This window comes from Somniosus microcephalus, chromosome 23, assembly GCF_052327205.1.
Source record: "Somniosus microcephalus isolate GS21.2 chromosome 23, FLI_Smic_1.0, whole genome shotgun sequence".
Taxonomy (NCBI): Eukaryota; Metazoa; Chordata; class Chondrichthyes; order Squaliformes; family Somniosidae; genus Somniosus; species Somniosus microcephalus.
In genome coordinates, this window is record NC_141009.1 from 12,397,831 (window position 1) to 12,419,232 (window position 21,402).

Below are 21,402 nucleotides of genomic sequence, written 5' to 3' on the forward strand. Positions count from 1 at the left end.
TGCTAAACCTGTATCGAACCTTGGTTAGACCACACTTGGAGTACTGTGTACAGTTCTGGTCGCCATATTATAAAACGGATATAGAGGCACTGGAGAGGGTGCAGAGAAGATTTACAAGGATGATACCAGAAATGCGAGGGTATACATATCAGGAAAGGATGAACAGGCTGGGTCTCTTTTCTCTTGAAAAAAGAAGGCTGAGGGGTGACCCAATAGAGGTCTTTAAAATTATGAAAGGTTTTGATAGAGTGAATACAGAGAGAAAGTTTCCACTGGTGGGGAAGAGCATAACTAGAGGCCATCAATATAAGATAGTCACAAAGAAATCCAACAGGGAATTCAGAAGAAACTTCTTTACCCAGAGTGGTGAGAATGTGGAACTCACTACCACAAGGAGTGCTTGAAGTGAATCGTATAGGTGCATTTAAGGGGAGGCTGGACAAGCATATGAGGGTGAAGGGAATAGAGGGTTATGCCGATAGATTTAGATGAGGAAAGACGGGAGGAGGCTCGAGTGGAGCATAAACACCGGCATGGACTGGTTGGGCCGAATTACCTCTTTCTGTACCGTATATCCTATGTAATATATAAAGCTGGGAGGGGTGAGTGGGATGGGAAGGAGATTGGCAAGATTAGCCCCCAGCGGGAGCACAGTGCGGGAAGGTCGGTGAAAGAGCAGGATAGAGCAGTTGGGTTTGCTGCTTGTAAAAAGGCAGCGACGAGTGCCTTGATGGGGCCCTCAGAGGGAGGCACAGGGGGAAGCTGTAGGCTTATCTAAGAGGGTGTCAAACCTGGAATGGGAGCAGGAGAGTAGGAAGGTTGAGAAGTGCTGAAGGGTTGGGGTAGGAATTTGGGAGGGTAGAGTATCCGAGAGGGGAGAAGTGAAAGGAGGCATGACGACAGGAGAGAAGGGTCTAGGAGAGGTAAAGAGAAAAGAAAAAAGGGGAGAGAAAAGGGGAAGTGATGGGCTCGGCTCCGGAGCGACAGCCAAAACCCGCATGCGAATGGACCCAGGGAAACTCAAGTTACATAGGTGTGGAAGATAAGGATAGAAATGTCCTGGTAATAATCGGAGACAGGGCGAGTGAGTCCAAAAGCTAATCGAAGGGCAGAGCACCAGAGGAAACCCTGCTGGAGGTATTTCCATGGAAACGAAGAGCCAGGAGGTGTGCAGAATCGATCGCTGGGCCCCTGCTACCAATCCGAGTAAGTCGAAGAGCCCGAAAGCACAGTACCAGCACTCAACTCTGTCCCAGGGAGCCGGAGGCCACGCTGTCCTCTTTCAGAACAAGTAGTTCCCCAATGTTGTAGCCAACATTAATTCCTCAACCTAAACAAATTAACTGCCAATGTATCTCTGTTCATGACTGTGTTATTTCACGATTGGAGGCAGTTCAGAGAAGGTTCACGAGGTTGATTCCGGAGATGAAGGGGTTGTCTTATGAAGAAAGGTTGAGCAGGTTGGGCCTATACTCATTGGAGTTTAGAAGAATGAGAGGGGATCTTATTGAAACATATAACATTCTGAAGGGGCTTGACAGGGTAGACGCAGAGGGGATGTTTCAGCTCGTGGGGGAAATCTAGAACTAGGGGGCATAATTTCAGAAATCGGAAATGAGGAGGAATTTCTTCCCTCAGAGGGTCGTGAATCTTTGGAATTCTCTTCCCAGAGAGCTGTGGAGGCTGGGTCATTGAATATGTTCAAGGTGGAGATAGACAAATTTTTGAATGATATGTGAGTCAAGGGTGTGGGCAGGAAAGTGGAGTTGAGACCAAGATCAGATCAGCCACGATCTTATTGAATGGCGGAGCAGGCTCGAGGGGGCCAAATGACCTACTCCTGCTCCTACGTCTTATGTTCTTACGTTCTTCTGATTACAGTTCTAAAGTGATTCATTGATTGTAAGTGTTCTGGGGCATCCTGGGGATGTGAAAGGCACTATATGAACACAAGCTTTTTCTTTCTGGTAAACAGTTTTGTTTGCTGAAAGGAACAGTTGTAGATCTTAAAGCAACATCCAAGAACAGCGGCTCCAAAACTCTGCCACAGAGCCATTACGTTGGCTGCCAGAGAAAGTTGGTCCCTTGCAGTGTGTGACGCAATATGAACTTGTAGCGAGCTTCAATATGTGATCATATCTGATTACATTTACCGATTAGCTGTCATTTTGTTATTCCAACATCTCTGAAATAAAGAACACCACCCTAATGAGGTTATACTTAGACTGCCCGAGTCCCTGGGAGTGTCTATGAACCTGGCAGTCTCTTTTAATGTCAGTAAATAAAATGGTTTACTAAATATAAACAGAATTTTTTTTTTACGTGATCGTTTTACAACTGGATGGCTTGCTAATAGCATAGTGTGCAACTGAAATCGTTACTGGGTTGACAATTCAACTGACCAATTATTTTAGCAGTACTGTATAGTTAAGGTTTAAACTTGTGATTTCCCAGGGATCTGTTGTTCTCAGCTTCATAGAGAGCACTAAGCTATGATGAAGGGTTTCCCCCCCCCCCCGCCCCCGCCCGACAAGACACAGTTTCCCAACATGGAGCTCCTGAATAACAACAGAAAATGCTGGAAAAACTCAGCAGGCCAGGCAACATCCGTGGAGAGAGAATTAGAGTCAACGTTTCAGGTCGAAACCCTTAGTCAGGACTGAAAAAACACAGGAAATGAAACCGATTAAAAGGCCAGTTTGGGGGCTGGGAAATGGGGATGAGAGAACAAAAGCGAAGTGAAGAGACATTAAGAGGTATTCAAAATGAGACGAGATGGTGATAGGACTAGTGGAGAGACAAAAAACGGCTCTAGATTAGGTGTGAAATGCACTGGCAGAATGAGAGACAGATGGAGCTCCTGATCTCAGCTTTGCCTTTCTGGAAGGTAGAGCGCTAAGCTGGAGGGAGGTGACCAAAGAGATATAGGCCCAACATTGGCGATCGGAGGCTTCCCGCGGGCGGTTGCCTCCGACCTGTAAAATATCTACGCATTTACCTGGTGGCCCAGGTGATATGGAGACTCACGATCCTGGGCCTTTCTGGGTACCCGCGGGCAGAGACCAGCGTATCCCAGGGGTGCAGGCGGTTCGCAATCGCCCCCGGGATCACGTGGGCCGAACCCGACCAATAAAAGAAGGGAATCCCCATTCATACTTATGGGAGTTCTGTACGTACAGAACTCCCATAAGTATGAATGGGGATCACTTAAAAAATACACAAACACTTGAAATAAAACATTTTTTAAATTACCTATTTAAAATTAATTAAAATGCCATTTAATTAAATATTTTAATCAAAATTTAATTTTGGGGGGAAAAAATGTACATGTTTTAACGGGGCTAAAACTAAACTTACCTTATTGGACAGGGTTTTTAATGTATAAATGCTTTTACCAGGCGTAAGAATTTCACAGGCATTCAGCGGGCGGAAGTTGTGCAAATAGTGCAACTCTCCACCCGCAGAGGCCCGTCTCCCGGGGATACGGAGGATCTGTCATCTTGACAGATCGCAAGCTCCGGGTTTCAGCGCGTGTGCTTCGCTTGCCTAAACCCGGAGCTTGTGCGGTCCCTACGGGTGCGTACGCACCTCGCACGCAGCTGCAGGGGTCGTTAAATACGGCCCCCTGTAATCATCACAGAGCAAGTCAACCCATGTACAGCATCGATCTGAAATGTTAGCTCCATTTCTTTCTCCACAGAGGCTGCCTGACCTGCTGATTATTTCCAGCCATTTTCTATCTTTATTTCAGATTTCCAGCATCCGCAGTATTTTGCTTTTGTACAACATGTTCACTACCTGGCCTTTGGGAATAGAGGGATATGGGGATCGGGCAGGACAGTGGAGTTGAGGTCGAAGATCAGCCGTGATCTTATTGAATGGCGGAGCAGGCTCGAGGGGCCGTATGGCCGACTCCTGCACCTAATTCTTATGTTCTTACGATGCCTGCCTTCCTCTTGTGGGCACCATCCAAGGAAAGCAAAAATACAGTGAGAAAAAAGTTAAAGGGTGGAAAAAATAGAACATTAAATTTACAAACATTTATTTTTCTAGCTGAGGACCAGAAAGATCTCTTAACTTCTGTATATCAAGAACTTTGCAATGTGTGCCTGCTAAACATTTACTGAAAGGATTACAGTAATAGACAGACATAATGTAAACCAGAAACAATAATGGGGAAGGAGCAAGAGCTTAAAAGATCTAATAACTTGTGTATATCAAGAACTTTGCAATGTGTGCCTGCTAAACGTTTACTGAAAGAACTACAGTAATAGACAGACAGGATGTAGACCAGAAACAATAATGGGGAAGTAGCAAGAGCTCACCACAACTATGTAATTTTTTTCAATAGCCTGCAAATTCACAAAACAATATCAAAATTGAACGTCAAAAACCACAACCTAGTTATGCAAAACTACTGCAGCAATGATGAGTTAAGCGGACAGCTAGCTGCAGTAGCAGTGTGCAGTATACATTAACCAGTAAAACAAGTCATTCCCTATTTTACAATTCGACCAACAGCTAATACGCCACTTTAAGCATCAGTGACCATCTATTTTAACTCATTATTCATTACGAAAATAGATAAAACAGTATTATCAATCCACGAAACAAAGAGCCCGTTAAAATATGAATCAATAGTTTCTTACTATCAAATGGGTTAAAGATATTTTATTCAGTGGATGAGGCACATTAACCATAGAAATGAAACCCCGCTCTTAATCTCTCCCAGCCTCCCACCTGAGTATGCAAATACAGCAGCTTGCCTTCAGAAACATCATGAAAGCATCACATTACCATCATCATCCTCTAAACAGATTATAACTAGTTTGTATACTGGCTGCTCCATCTTTGCTTTATATAGATCTTCCTATTAGCTCCTTTACAAAAAAACTGCAGTACCTTAGTCCATAGTCACTCCCTAAAGATCCCATCCTCCGAGCTGGTTCAGGGGAACTGTTTGCATTTACATTCTTGGTGTTGGTTGTGGTTGCTTTCATCACAGCCTCTGGCTCTGAGGAAGAAGGTTTCAGCTTTGTTCCTGCCATAATTCAGGCTGCATAGACTTCTCTCAAATTAATTTGCCCGTTGAAAGCCACAGCAGTTATTGCACTGCATACAACAATGCAGGCAGCTACCACCTGGTCTTAAATTCATACATCTCTCCCTGTGCTTGAAAGTGGAATAGTCCTAACCACCAGATTTTTTTTTTGATCTTCACGATGTAAAGAATTAAAAAAATGCAAAAATCTTGGTGTTGCTGCACTTCTTTTGACAAGAGCAATCAGCAACAGGGGTGGAAGAGTTTGGTTATCGTGTAAAGACACATTAACAGCACATGAAATGCTGCATAAAATGATGCACAGCTGCTTTCATTCCAGATTCAGTTTGGTTCGTGGAGAATTTAGTCTCGTCACTAGGGTTAAAGGAAAAATGACAGACTCAAAAGGCGTTCGACAAAGTGCCACATAATAGGCTCGCCAGCAAAGTTGAAGCCCATGGAATAAAAGGGACAGTGGCAGCATGGATACGAAACAGTGAGGAGGATAGTTGTAGACTTCAAGAGGACATAGACAGGCTGGCGGAATGGGCGGACACATGGCAGATGAAATTTAACACAGAAAAGTGCGAAGTGATACATTTTGGTAGAAAGAATGAAGAGAGGAAATATAAACTGAAGAGTACAATCCTAAAGGGGGTGCATGAACAGAGAGACCTAGGGGTGTATGTGCAAAAATCACTGAAGATTGCAGGGCAGGTTGAGAAAGCAGTTAAAAAAGCTTGCGGGATCTTGGGCTTTATTAATAGAGGTAATGGGGGTGATTTTCATTCAGAAGTCGGGAAGGAGGCGGGACCACAACTTTCAGAGTTGTAGTCCCGCCTCCATCGAGATGCAGCCAATCCACACGATATTAATTTGATTGACCTTGTTGAGCCCGCCCAGCGGGCTCAGCAGGCCAATTAAGGGCCACCCGGCAACATGTGACGTCACAGACTGAAATTTCATCTGTCAAGACGTTTTGATAGATGAAATATCAGTGTTTCACAGCTGTTTGAAGCTGTCAAACACTGACAGTCTTACTCCTAACATGAGTCCTTCTCCACAGACTCAGTTAGAAATCTCACCGGCACAGAAAGCTGCAGGCTGTCACTTTTGACAGGTTGCAGCCATTCTGCTTTCTGTGCCGGTTAGATGATGGACTCCCGAAACCTAGAGGAAGGAAGGCTGAAAAGGTAAGTACAGGGAATTTAAACTTCTTTACACACTTTAGACACACCAAACACACTTACCTTTGCACCCCATGCACCCCTCACCTGAACACCGACATCTCGCCCCCTCCAAGTCCTTCAACCCGACGGCCTGACTCCTTTAACTTGGCGTGGTTTGGAGCCGTCGGGAATCCCACACTTCAAGCTTTAAAATAGGGATTAGGCTAAAAACTGCCTGTTAACTAACTGTTAACAGGCAGTTAATTGGCACTAATCCCTTCCCGCCTCGGGTAGGCGGGTCCCAGTGCGGGGCAGGTACCCGCCTCCTTTGAAACTTACATGGAGGCGGGTTGGGGGCGGGATGGTGTCGGGACCCCCGAATTCGGGACTTTAACCCCTCGCACGCCTCCAATCCCGACTCCACGGGTCAATGAAAATCGACCCCATAGAGTACAAAAGTGTGGGAATTAAGATAAACCTGTATAAAACACTGGTTTGGCCTCAACTGGAGTATTGTGTCCGATTCTGGGCACCACACTTTAGGAAAGATGTGAAGGCCTTAGAGAGGATGCAGAAAAGATTTACGAGAATGATTCCAGGGATGAGGGATTTCAGGTACGTGGATAGACTGAAAAAGCTGGGGTTGTTCTCCTTGGAGCAGAAAGGATCGAGAGGAGATTTGATAGAGGTGTTCAAAATCATGAGGGGTCTGGACAGAATAGATAGAGAGAAACTGTTCCCATTGGCAGAAGGGTCAAGAACCAGAGGACACAGATTTAAGGTGATTGGCAAAAGAACGAAAGGCGACATGAGGATAAACCTTTTTACTTATCAAGTGGTTAGGATCAGGAATGCACTGCCTGAAAGGGTGGTGGAGGCAGACTCAATCGTGGCTTAAAAAAGGGAGTTGGATAAGTACCTGAAGGAAAAAAATTTGCAGGGCTACGGGGAAAGGGCGGGGGAGTGGGACTAGCTGAAGTGCTCTTGCAGAGAGCCGGCACGGGCTCGACGGGTGGTAACCATTTTATGATTCTATGATTCTTAGTCTGTGTCAATACGCTTCCTGTTTCTCACTTCTCATTCATCACTGTAAATTGTTCCAAGCACTATCACCATCACCTCCAGTGACAGAACTGTTATCGCCAGTATTCACTCTTGTTTTACACTGAAAGAAAGACTTGCATTTATATAGCACCTTTCACAGCTTCAGGACATCCCAAAGCACTTTAAAGCCAATGAAGTACTTTTCTGAAGTGTAGTCACTGTTGTAATGTAGGAAACGCGACAGCCAATTTGCACACAGCAAGCTCCCACAAACAGCAGTGTGATAATGACCAGACAATCTGTTTTTTTTAGTGATGTTGGTTGAGGGATAAATATTGGCCAGGACACTGGGGAGAACTCTTCTACTCTTCTTCGAAATAGTGCCATGGGATCTTTTACACCCACCTGAGAGCAGACGGGGCCTCGGTTTAACGTATAATACAGGAGACAGCACCTTCGACAGTGCAGCATTCCCTCAGTACCACACTGGAGTGTCAGCCTAGATTTTTGCGCTCAATTCTCTGGAGTGGGACTTGAACCCACAACCTTCTGACTCAGAGGTGAGAGTGCTACTAACTGAGCCATGGCTGACACGACATTCCTCCCTAGGCACAATCCAATTTGGGAAAGACAAAATCCCATTAAAAAAAACACCCAACAGTAATAACAAGTTCAAGGGGATATATTACAACAATTTCAAACACTCATCATATTCCCTTTCTTGAAACCCTACTAACAACAATGGAATTTGTAGTTTATTCTTTGTTGAGCTAGTACATAGGATGAAAATCATAGGGTCAAAAGCCAAGTTCTAATCCGAACTTTGTGTTCTCTCAATTAGTTTGGTTCCGAAACAGACGATTCAAATGGGAAAATGTGTTCAACAAAAACAAAGCAACTTTTATTTATATAGCGCCTTTAACGTAGTAAAACATCCCAAGGTGCTTCACAGGAGCGTTAGCCAAAAAAAATTGACACCAAGCCACATAAGGAGATATTAGGGCAGGTGACCAAAAGCTTGGTCAAAGAGGTGGGTTTTAAGGAGCATCTTAAAAGGAGGATAGAGAGGCAGAGAGGTTTAGGGAAGGAGTTCCAGAGCATGAGACTAGGCAGATGAAGGCACGGCCACCAAATTGAGGCGTTGCTGCACCAGGAGCCAATGTAGGTCAGCGAGCACAGAGGTGATGGCTGAATGGGACTTGGTGCGAGTTAGGACACGGGCAGCAGAGTTTTGGATGGCCTCAAGTTTACGGAGGGTAGAAAGTGGGAGGCCGACCAGGAGTGCGTTGGAATCTGGTAATCTTCATAATAATCTCAACCGAGACAGCAGGGCAGTGCCTTACATATCAGGGGATGGGAGGGGAAACTAAACAAATCCACAGGAACAAAAAATCATGGGCTGCTCTTGTTCACTTTCAAGTGGTTTCTTAGAGAATTTCAAGAGTAGATATAGATATGTCGAACAAGCACAGTTCTTTTAATCAGGACAAAAATATATATATATTTTTCATATAGAATCTATTAGAGTATTGTGTTCAATTCTGGACACCACACTTTAAGATGTCAAGGCCTTGGAGAGGGTGCAGAAGAGATTTACTAGAATAATACCAGGGACGAGGGACTTCAGTTATGTGGAGAGACTGGAGAAGCTGAGGTTGTTCTCCTTGGAGCAGAGAAGGTTAACAGGAGATTTGCTGGAGGTGTTTAATATCATGAACAGTTTTGATAGACTCTAGTGGCAGAAGGGTCAGTAACCAGAGGACACAGATTTAAGGTGATTGGCAAAAGAACCAGAGGCGACATGAGGAAACATTTTTTTTCACAGTGAGTTATTATGACCTGGAATGCACTGCCCAAGAGTCTGGTGGAAGCAGGTTCAATAGTAACTTTAAAAAGGGAATTGGATAAATACTTGAAGGGAAAAAAATTACAGGGTTATGGGAAAGAGCGGGGGAATGGAATTAATTGGGCAGCTCTACCAAAGAGCCGGCACAGGCATGATAGGCCGAATGGCCTCCTTCTGTGCTGTATCATTCTATGATTCTATCTGTGACGTACGTTTGTACAGTGGAAGAGCTGATTGTTAAGAAACTATGATGAAGAGGCTCTTCTGTGCATTATCTCAATAAAAAATATATAGAGTACACTGCATCTTATTCAGACTTAGTAAAGTAGCATGTAATGAGGCTTTTATGCAATCCATTAGTGCTCTTCTGAGTAAGTCAGGCACCAGGGAATGAGTTTAAGATAGTGCTCTAATTTCAGTGCTCACAGTACTGTTAAAAAACATTTATGCTTGCCTCATTGTAAACAGGGGGTTCATTAGAACAGGAGAATGATCCTGCCCATCTTTGCGCAACAAACTGTACATTCTGATCATTTTTCATAGGACTGATGTCATGAAAAACAAACAAATAAAATTGCATTTATATAGCATCTTTCACGTCCTTAGGATGTCACAGAGCGCTTCACGGCCAACAGTGTAATCACACCCACCGCCCCTTTCCCAGCCCCTACACTTGCTTAAAAATCTGTTCCATTTCCTGCTTTTTCCAGTTCTGACGAAAGGTCATCGACCTGAAACGTTAACTCTGTTTCTCGCTTCACAGATACTGCCTGACCTGCTGAGTATCTCCAGCATTTTCTGTTTTTATTTCAGATTTCCAGCATCTGCAGTATTTTCTTTTTGTGTAATCACAGTTGTTGTGTAGTCAAAAGCAGCAGCCAGTTTGTGCACAGCTAGCTCCCACAACCAGTTATGCGATAAGTGACCTGTTGAGCTATTTTTTGATGGTGTTGGTTGAGGGATGAATATTGGCCAGGACACCGGCAGAAGGCCCCTGCTCTTCTCCAAAAAGTGCCGCCGGATCTTTTGCACCCAACTTGAACAGGCAGAGTGGGCCTGCCAGAGTGACACAGCAGCACAGCGTCCAGCACTTTAGTGCTCCCATGGGTTAAGAACGTAAGAACATAGGAAATAGGAACAGGAGTAGGCCACATGGCCCCTTGAGTCTGCACCGCTAGTCAATAAGATCATGGCTGATATTCTACCTGAACTCCACTTTCCCACCCGATCTCTGTATCCATGGAGTGATGGGACCCAGGTTGGCATCGCTCATTCCCCAGATGGCGATGTCCCAATCTCAGCTGCGTTATTTGGGAATAGGTGCTGTGGGGGGACCAGATGCTTCCCATATTGAGAGATGGAAAATAGAAGAGGTGCGTATTAATCTCATGCATCAATTGGGGAAAGTTATAAAGAAATATTTCAGTAGTCTTGGAAGCAGGTTGCCAGTAGCCCTCTTGACTGGGAATAGGATATGCCAGGGTATAAAGATTCCCCCCCCCAAAAATTGGAAATACGTAACACGTTTTAAAATTAGGCTGCTTATAGTGACACCACAAGTCCCGGCCAGAATGGAGATGATTGGGTAATTCCCCCGTCAATCACGCACTGCTGTAAGTGACTGGGATTGATTTTATGCACCCAATTTGTATTCTATAACTATCCTCCACTCACTGCATTTTGCTGGAGAAACAATCCCGCTGTACGCTGGAGACTCTGCTTGCCGTAGTTTCGGTCATTAAGTTTGGAGACTTCAAATGAAAATCACAAGTTCCGCCCCACCTCCAACTCATTGGCTGACACAGTGGTGTCAATATTAACTCTGTTAAAATTGATAAATTACTGAAGGAGGGCTGGCACCCACAATGTTAACTGGCCTGCTCTGTCTGCAGATGCTGCCTGGCCTACTGAGTGTTTCCAACATTTTCTACTTTTGTTTCAGTTTTCCGGCACCTATTGGCTTTTTGTTGAAATTAATACAGTTGCCCTCACTATTCTCTGATAATGGAAAAGGTGAGGGTGGGGGGTGGATGTCGGGAGGGAATCATCCAGGGTCTCTGCTCCCGATTACTATCCAGCGATTCATGCTGGGAAATGCGTGGGGGCTGAGGTCCACTCCCCTACACCTCCCCTGTGGTTTAACAGCCTGCTGATATGAACATAGAGTGTGAGCATATGAAGAATGGCCACTTATAGTAGCGTAGGCTACTGCCATCTGTAGAAACATGAATTAAAAAGAAATAGCATTTATACAGCACCTTTCACAACCTCAGGACGTCCCAACATGCTTTACAGCCAATTACGTATTTTGGAAGTGTAAAGTAGGAAACGCGTCAGATAATTTGCGCACAGCAAGCTCCCACAGACAGCAATGTGATAATGACCAGATAATCTGTTTTTTTAGCAATGTTGATTGAGGGATAAATATTGGCTAGGATACCGGGGAGAACTCCCCTGCTCTTCTTCAAAATAGTGGCCATGGGATCTTTTACGTCGACCTGAGAGAGCAGACGGGGCCTCGGTTTAACATCTCATCCAAAAGAGGGCTCCTCTGACAGTGCAGCACTCCCTCAGCACTGCACTGGAGTGTCAGCCTGGATTTAGTGCTCAAGTTTCTGGAGTGGGACTTGACCCCACAACCTTCTGACTCAGAGGCAAAAGTGCTACAACTAGTACCCTCAGGACAAGAGGAGAAAAAAATAACGGGGGGGGGGCGCGGAGAGGGCAATTGATTCCAAGAAAACAAAAGCAAAATACTTCAGATGCTGGAAGTCTGAAATAAAAATGGAAAATGCTGGAAATACTCAGCAGGTCAGGCAGTGTCTGTTGAGAGACTTTTTGATTCCAAGGTAATATTTTGTTTTAAATGCATTTGGCCCAAATTGAAGCAGTCAATTGTAATCTATTCGCATGTAAGAAAAACAACTAATTTTAACCACAATTGGGAGAAGTTAGCATTAATGATATGTTTCTGTCCCTTGTGAATAATATAAAGGGATGAGTAGCTATTCATGCTGAAAGTACCCCTCTGTCACATAGTGCCTGGGGATTTTCCACTTTTGCACTCACCAGCCCACCATTTCCACCCACTGACTTTAATGAACGTTAATTCACGAGCTGACAGAAAATCCCAGCCAGTATCTCAATAGCTGTCAGAATCTGCAATGCCAAGTGCGCATCAGTTTTTCACGATGGTGCAGTGGGCCCCGAATTCATTTTCCCATGCAATCTGAGAGTGGTTGTGAATCAAATTAGTGGTGACCTTTATTTTGGTGTGGGTGGGATATTTATGATCCTTGGCAATCTAGTGATTAATGTATCAGCAGGTTTCATCCTACATTGCTTAGTTTAGAAAAGAGGAGGCGGAGGGGTGACCTGTTGAGATCTAATGAAGGTGTTTGATAGAGTAGTTACAGAGAAGTTGTTTCCACTTGTACAGGAGTCCAAAACTAGATGCCATAAATAAAAGATAGTCACTAATATATCCAATAGAAAATTCAAGGGAAACCTCTTTACCCAGAGAGTGGTGAGAATGTGGATTGCTACCACAGGGAGTAGTTGAGGCAAATAATATTGATGCATTCAAGGGGAAGCGAGATAAACACATGACGGAGAAAGGAATAGAAAGATATGCTGACAGGCTTAGATGAAGTAGGGTGGGAAGAGGCTTGTGTGGGGAATAAACACTGGCACAGACCAGTTGTGCCGAATGTCCTGTTTCTATGCTGTAAATTCGATGTATAATATATATATATATAAAATGGATAATAAAGAATAGATTCAGATGGAAATGAATAAATGCCCCAACAGTCATGCCTGTGCTACAGGAATTTAGGATCTGCGGAGGGCATCAGGCCATGAATGAATAGTGGAGACTGGGGGATGAATATTTGAGATTTGCACAAGTACTTTGAGGCATCAGGAAGTACTTACACAAATTATTCCTTCAGGAGATTTAATATTTGGGGTGCAGTGCCTGATGGGGTAGATTGCATATAGGGTTGTGGTAGGAATGAGTTTGATGCTAGTTTTAAAAATCATGATTGGTAAATTTTAATTTTATTATTCGTTCATGGGATCTGGGCGTCACAGGCAAGGCCAGCATTTATTGCCCATCCCCAATTGCTCTTGAGAAGGTGGTGGTGAGCCGCCTTCTTGAACCGTTGCAGTCCATGCGTTGAAGGTACTCCCACAGTGCTGTTAGGGAGGGAGTGCCAGGAGTTTGACCCAGCGGCGATGAAGGAACCAAGTCAGGATTGTGTGTGACTTGGAGGGGAACTTGGAGGTGGTGGTATTCCCATGCGCCTGCTGCCCTTGTCCTTCTAGGTGGTAGAGGTCGTGGGTTTGGGAGGTGCTGTTGAAGGAGCTTTGGCGAGTTGCTGCAGTGCATCTTGTAGATGGTACACACTGCAGCCACGGTACGCTGGTGGTGGAGGGCGTGAATGTTTAAGGTGGTGGACGGGGTGCCAATCAAGCGATCTGCTTTGTCCTGGATGGTGTCGAGCTTCTTGAGTGTTGTTGGAGCTGTACTCATCCAGGCAAGTGAAGAGTATTCCGTCACACTCCTTACTTGTGCCATGTAGATGGTGGAAAAGCATCGATACATTGGCAAATAAAATTCCCACACAAATCAAAGTTGATTTCAAATTCAGAATAAAAAGCAATCAAATTTAACTGTTCTTTGTCAAAGTGTAACAATAAACCTGATGAAAAGTCCTGGCTCAAACTGTATAGTCCTGCGGTCAGGTGTTACCATTGCTACTGGCTTCAGTTCTGCTCACCAAGGCACAAGGCAAACACTGGAGGCAGTGCACAAGTCTCCTCAAATTGCTCCAACAGTAGAGAAATGAGGATAGACTGGAAAAACTCAGACTCTTCAGCTTTGAAAGAGGTTATCTTATAGAGTCAATAAGATACCACATGCTAACAGAACAGACAAATTCAGAACACAATGCAGGTTAAACCACGGCTAGAGGACATGGGGATAGTGGTATAAATTAATAAAAGGCAAGTTCAAGACACCGAAACATCGGATAATAACCGATTCAATCTAATATGCATCGTGCAGTTAAACTGTGAGTGTCTCAGTAGAAATGCCTCTTTTTTTTTTTTTTATAAACGGGGTGGGTACAAGCTGGTACAAACATAAAGCAGCTCATCAACTTATTCTGTAGACTTCCTACACTTTACACTCCGCAGTAAGGTCAGCAGACATTGAAGAGAAGGTAAATATCGGGCCTGAAATTACTGCAATGACGGATTTGGCGGCGAACAATATTAATTGGATTTTAATGCTCGCAATTAACGTCACGCTATATTTGCGGCACAAATTGCGGGAATGTCAATCTGATAACGGCGCAGCTATGTCAATGTCACATCTGGGGCCCCATAGATGTCATGCCCAATGGCTTAGCTCCCTGACCAACCACGTGGCAATATAAAAAGCTAAAAACAGATGACATAACTCAGCTTGGAGGTATGGCACTGAGAAGGTGAGTGACCTGCAATTTCTGAAAAGGCCTTAAAATCAACTTTAAAAAGTCACTTAACATTTAAAATGCAGAAGTAATTAAAAGTGTTTGGCACGTACACTTTTCCACAGAAATAATAATGACTCAAGAGGAATCCAAGAAAAGAGCCCAGAACCTCAGAGAGGAGGATCTGCGGAGCCTCCTGGATGAAGTGGAGGGGAGGCGTGAGTGGCTGCTGGGGACTGAGAGGGGCCAGGGCTCCCCGCAAAATTAGCATGGTGGTGTGGAGGGAGGTGGCAGAGACTCTCACTGCAAATCCATGGTCCCATGGACAGGGTGCCAATGCAGGAAAAAGTACAATGACCTGACCAGGGCAGGCAAGGTAAGCATTCTCAGAGCCTTAATTCAGAACTCTCTATTAAAAGTACAAAAGTTGTCTGCTTGTTTTTAAAAAAAGTGTGGGTGCTGGTTATTGTCTGTTCATTCAAGGCAGAACCCAAAAGCAAGTAAGTTGTAAAGGCCAGTAGCCATGGGAAACAGCCTTTCCGCAGCAATGAATTTGACAGCTTCTATTTCCGCTGAAGCGAAGACTCCAATGGTGGAAAACGAGCCTCTGACACCAAGCAACCTGTGTCACATTCTCTCTGTTTTTCGTACATGTAATACTGCAATATTAACTGGATGGAGGGACAAATGAACGTACCCACAGGTCCACAACAATCGGAGGAGAAAGGGGCTGCATTGAAGTGGAGGAAGAGGAAGAAGAAAGAGGAAGAAAAAGAAAAAGAAACAGAAGCAGAAGGAGGGGGAAGAACCAGGGCAGGGACCAGGAGGAGGAAGACGAGGCTATCTGGTGGCTATCATTGTTCTGAGCCGCCACCAGCTGCTCTACTCTGGCCGGCCCCTGCTCTCCTCGGGAGGGGGGGTGGGGGGCCACCACTCAATGGGCCCAGCGGCTTCCGGGTTGTGATTCTCAAGATCCACTCATCTGCCAGGTTACGGGCCAGCTCTTCCTGCAGCCACAACCTGTGCCACTTCACTGGAGGAAACTTGACTTTTCCAATCAATGTCTGCTTTGCTTTGTTTTTGATGGGGTTTTGTTTCACAATTATTGGTTTATTATTGTTGACTGAGAGAATAGCTTGCGAGTTTGGGATTGGACATTGGAGGAGCTGATTGGGTTTATGTTGTTCTGATTTAATGCTGTTCTGCTTTAATAACAATGGGGGGGTGGGGGGGAGGGGGAAACCCTCGCACATCTGAGTCCCCGATGCTCTGACCAGTGCACGTCCCTGATGCTTTGCAGGCTTTTTACTTGAAATAATTTAGCTTAAATAGAACTGAACAATTGCAGGTGGGGGAAACTAGTAGGTTTTTTTTCCCCCCCTCAGGGAGACAGGAGAAGAAATTAGGTGAATATACTAGCTCTCTTAAGTAGTTGTGGCATCGACTTTAAGGAAGAAGAAAAGCACAAGTGTCCCATAATTTACAGGCTATCTTGTTTTCACATGAACTGACAAACCTCTCCCGAGGGAGGGTTTAAACCTTCCCCTCTGTTATATTCTATCAAAGGATTCAGACGAGGACAGGACCAGGTTAGGCCGAGATGGCCGGGCAGTTGAAAAGGCTGCTGACCAATTTTCCCTCTAAGCTGTGCGGCGGCGCAGCAATGGGAAATGTCCCGCTCAGGCCACTCACCGACTTTTCCGATGTAAGTACCGGGCATGCATGCGCAGAAACTTAAAGGGAACGCACGCAGAAATGTAAAGGGCCCGCGCGGTAAAAGTAACAAAAACAAAGCGCAGCTAATAGGGAGCATTGCTGCTGATGCTTATTTCCATATTCTTTCACCCCCCCCCCACCTCCCCTCCCCTCCTCCCGAAGAATGAAGTCACTGGGATGAGTGTTGATATAAGTGTACCACAGTGTGAGTCGCTGCCTTCAGAGAGGTGAGATAAGGTGGTGAAAAAAAAATTAATTAATGTGCAAAATGCATTCATTTCTTTTATCTGATCAAGCAAGAGTGTGTCGAGCTGGCTGTTATCACTGAGGAAGAGGACATTTGCTAAACATTGAGAATTATAAAAGGGGTCATTTATGGTACTTTGTCAGGTTGGCTTCGCATAGCAGGGGGAAAATGTTGCTGAAAGTAACAGATGGCCTGATGACTCATCAGTGCTCAGCTGGTTACAATAACCGACAGTGCAGAAGAAGGATTGGTTCTGTATGCTGCATTTACCACAAGACATCAGGGGGTGTTTCCTCACCCCTGCACCAGGCCCCAACAATGCACTGCAATGTTTACAGATAGTTTATTTTGGAGAGGGGGATTTGGTACTGGATTGTGAACTCTATACTTATTCACCTAATTGCAGTATAGGTTATCCAGGGTCAGCCGTGGCTCAGTTGGCAGCACTCTCACCTCTGAAGCCCGAAGGTTGTGGGTTCAAGTCCCACTCCGGAGACTTGAGCACAAAATCTAGGCTGACACTCCAGTGCTGTACTGTACTGTCAGAGGTGCCGTCTTTTGGATGAGACAGAAGATCCCATGGCAACTATCTGAGGAGCAGGGGAGCTTTCCCCGGTGCCCTAGCCAATGTTTATCCCTTAACCAACATCACTAAAACAGATCATCTGGTCATTATCACATTGCTGTTTGTGGGATCTTGCTGTGTGCAAACTGGCTAATGCTCCTACATTACAAAAGTACTTAATTTGCTGTAAAGCGCTTTGGCACGTCTTTCATGAAAGGTACTATATAAATGCAAGTCTTTCATTCTACAACTGATTGGCTACTTTCAATGAACGTGTAAATTGAATTATAAGCATTGTAGGTACAAAACATTCATTTATTTCACTTTCTAAATATTTTTAGAAAGCTAATACTATCACAACTCGATGACACAGCGCATGCATTTTCCATGTACACAACTGAAGTATTATACCTTGGTGCATAGAACAGAATGCTACTGCCAGGAGACACTGGAAAAGATAGAGTACATAAATACTATCCTCATGGTGGTACCTCAGGAAAGTTAAGTGCCTCTGTAAACTAGTAAGCAAACAGATGAGAGCATGTCAAAACCAACCCAGAAACTGGGCTGAGAACAGTAGTCCAAAATAATCATGCTTTGTTGGGAAATTCAAACTTGACTTTGTTATACTATGCGTCATGCAAACATAAAGTTCCCTCTCTCTGGAAGACTCCCATCCTGCAGTACTATGAGCTCCCTAGAGTTCTGTGGGAAGCAAAATCCGGCGGGGCTGCCACTCACGACCAGAAAGTGAAAGATCACTTTAATAAGGGAAGCTGTATCTTATTCTTAGAGTGGTGAGAATGTGGAACTCGCTCCCACAAGGAGCAGTTGGCACAATTAGCACAGGATGCATTTAAGCTGAAGCTAGGTAAGTACGTGAGGGAGAAAGGAATAGAAGGATATGTTGATTGAGTGAGATGAAGTAAGGTGGGAGGAGGCTCGTGTGGAACATTAACATGGCATAGACCTGTTGGGCCAAATGGCCTGTTTCTGTGCTATAAATTCTATGTAATATTGACAATAATCACATTTGTAGTTGTGCTGTTGTAAGAGATTGCACAGTGTTCAGTTCCATTCGCAACTCTCCAGATAATGAAGCAGTCCATGCCCGCATGCAGCAAGACCTGGATAAACATTCAGGCTTGGACTGATAAGTGGCTGATAACATTCGCACCACAAAAGTGCCAGGCAATGACTATCTCCAACAAGCGAGAGTCTAACCACCGCCCCTTGACATTCAACGACGTTACCTTCGCCGAATCCCCCAACCATCAACATCCTGGGGGTCACCATTGACCAGAAACTTAACTGGACCAGCCACATAAATACTGTGGCCACAAGAGCAGGTCAGAGGCTGGGTATTCGGCAGCGAGTGTCTCACCTCCTGACTCCCCAAAGCCTTTCCACCATCTACAAGGCACAAGTCAGGAGTGTGATGGAATACTCTCCACTTGCCTGGATGAGCGCAGCTCCAACAATACTCAAGAAACTTGACACCATCCAGGACAAAGCAGACCCCTTGATCAGCACCCCATCCACCACCTTAAATATTCACTCCCTAAACCACTGGCGTACCGTGGCTGCAGTGTGTACCATCTACAAGATGCACTGCAGCAACTCGCCAAGGCTTCTTCGGCAGCACCTCCCAAACCCGCGACTTCTACCACCTAGAAAGACAAGGGCAGCAGGTGCATGGGAACACCACCACCTCCAAGTTCCCCTCCAAGTCACACACCATCCTGACTTGAAAATATATCGGCCGTTCCATCATTATCGCTGGGTCAAAATCCTGGCACTCCCTCCCTAACAGCACTGTGGGAGTACCTTCACCACACGGACTGCAGCGGTTCAAGGCGGCGGCTCACCACCACCTTCTCAAGGGCAACTAGGGATGGGCAATAAATGCCGGCCTTGCCAGCGACGCCCACATCCCAGAAACGAATTTTAAAAAAGCTTGTATGTCATGTCCAAGTCCTTGATATGCCCAACAGAACTCCAGGTTAACTGGCAAGTCGTTTGGTGCCACAGTATATTTTTAATAACCAACTGCCTGGGATTTTTTGTCCTCAATGTTTTTTTCTAGGAAAAATAGAGCTAAAATTACAAAGTAACTTGAAATAATTAACTAGACATAAATCAAAAATCAATCTTTCATGTTGTATTAACGGATTTTGCTTAAAGGACAAGATTTGATGCTTTCATCAGGAAGCAGGAAGTCCTAGTTGCCAACTATTTAAATAACATTAGTAAGAAATAGTGGCAATGAAAATGGGGAAAAATGATACCAGTGTCAGATATTTTGTAGAATATATTGGAATTATTCAACCTTGTATACTTTCCTTCCAATAACAACAACAGCTTGCAATTATAAAGCACCATTAACGTAGTAAAATGTCCAGTTTAAGATTATAAAGCAAGTGTTGTCTTAAATTTGTAATCAGAATGATATAATCTTTTTGTGAAAAGCTAATGGCAGTGTCTGTTCAAACCTATCCTGCATTTTACAAGTTGAGTCTCCTCAAAGGAGCAGATATTTCCTTCATCATCTATTGAAGATGAACAAAAATACACCATGGGGGTAACTTTTACCTTCAGCCCAGAACCAGCCTAAAGTCAGCGGTGTGTTCACGACGCCCACCCATTTTCACGTTCGGCCCTCATTTTAATTTAAGCGGCAAGGTGTGGGTGTCAAAACGGGCGCTCTTCCGCAGCTTGGAATGCTGAAAATTGGCCACTTCCGCACCGTGCTGGCCAGCCGCTCAAGCCTCTGGGGAGGGGGGCGGGGGGGAAGGTGGAAGAGGAAGCTGCTCGGATCCTTCAAGCCCCACAAAAATACCCCATTCTTGGATCAGCCTCCAGCTGTCCCTTTACAGACCACTGGTTAGACCACTCCATGCCCGGTACGACTTTGCCTAGTATTGCAAGCCCCACGCTTCCCCCATTTGCACATAAAAATGGTGATTGGGATCCGAGAGCCGGTGTAGGAGCCCGATTTGCATATTTAACCAGCATCCCACCTGCTTTGGGTGGGAGTGATGGGCACCGAAGCCCTTCAGCGATCTCCCCTCAGCCTTGATGACCAATGGCGAAATGCTTGGAAGAATTGAGACATACGGAATGGATTCCTTATAGAGGACCTCACAGTACAACCTGAAGGGTCAAACCTTCCTCGCCAACAGTGGACATCCATCAACCGCCTCAGCACCGGTCACAGTAGATGCTGCCACCTTCTCCATAGATGGAAGATTAAAGCATCCCCATCATGCAACTGTGGAGCTCCTGATCAGACCCTGGAGCACATCATTGAGCACTGGCCTCAAAGGAAATTGGCAGGCAGCCTACAAGATATCCATACTGTTACACCGGAAGCTTTGGCCTGGATATCCGACTGAGATAGTGACCTTTGATTTGCTACTACCATACGAAAGAAGACGACGACGACGACCGATATAAAGACCTGCCTGATAATTGAATCAGGCAGGCCTTGGGTGTCAAAGGGATGTCCAAGAAACGTGTGGGGCAATGGTGCACTCTGATTGGATGGTCTACCGTGGTCCTTATATTGTTAACCCTCAGGTGAGTCCTTTAGCACTTTCATAGTTTTTTTTTAATAATTAGATTTGCTTTTGTGTAGAATAAAACAAGGCAATTTGGCTCTGCAGTTTCCTCAACAACAGCTTGTCTTTATGTAAGACTTCTAACATAGAAAAACATCTCAAGATGCTTCACAGAAGCACAAGGAGGAACAAAGAGTGAATTTTAAGCCCACTGATTCTCCTGGCTTAATTTGAAGTAATAGTCTGGGTTTACCTTATTTATACCATTTAATATTTTATATACATCACACCTCAACCACCTCCTTTCTAGATTGGAGAGCTTGATCTTTTCCAATCTCACCTTCATGCCCTTTATCTTTGGGATCAGTCTTGTTGCTATTTGCCTGTACTCTCTCTAAGGCTCATGTAGCTGTCTCCAGCACAGAAACAGGCCATTCGGCCCAACTGGTCTGTGCCGGCATTTATGCTCCACACGAGCCTCCTCCCACCCCTCTTCACTGGAACAAAGAAAGAAAGAACTTATAAGCCGTCAGAAGGTTCAACCAAAATTTGAGACAAGATTTTCTTTATATTGTAGTGGCATAGAATATAATCTGATTGATCTTTGCTCTATTATTCACTATCTAAAACATACATTACATAGAATTTACAGCAGAGAAACAGGCCATTCGGCCCATCTGGTCTGAGCCGGTGTTTATGCTCCACATGAGCCTCCTCCCGCCCCTCTTCATCTCACC

At 44.8% G+C, this 21,402-nt stretch overlaps 1 protein-coding gene across 3 annotated transcripts in view; it reads right to left on the reverse strand.

Annotated features, from left to right (window-relative positions):
• The window catches only part of kcnt1b (potassium sodium-activated channel subfamily T member 1b), a 517,853-nt gene that overhangs the window by 293,265 nt on the left and 203,186 nt on the right, over positions 1 to 21,402 (reverse strand). For 2 of the 3 annotated variants that reach the window (XM_085965396.1, XM_085965395.1), the window contains exon 1: positions 4,903 to 5,115. The exons of the other annotated variant lie outside the window; for it this stretch is intronic. In XM_085965396.1, the coding sequence (XP_085821522.1) occupies positions 4,903 to 5,048 (146 nt within the window). In that variant the 5' untranslated portion in view covers positions 5,049 to 5,115. Of the gene's footprint in view, positions 1 to 4,902; positions 5,116 to 21,402 lie in introns of those variants that run through there. 3 annotated transcript variants of the gene reach the window in all.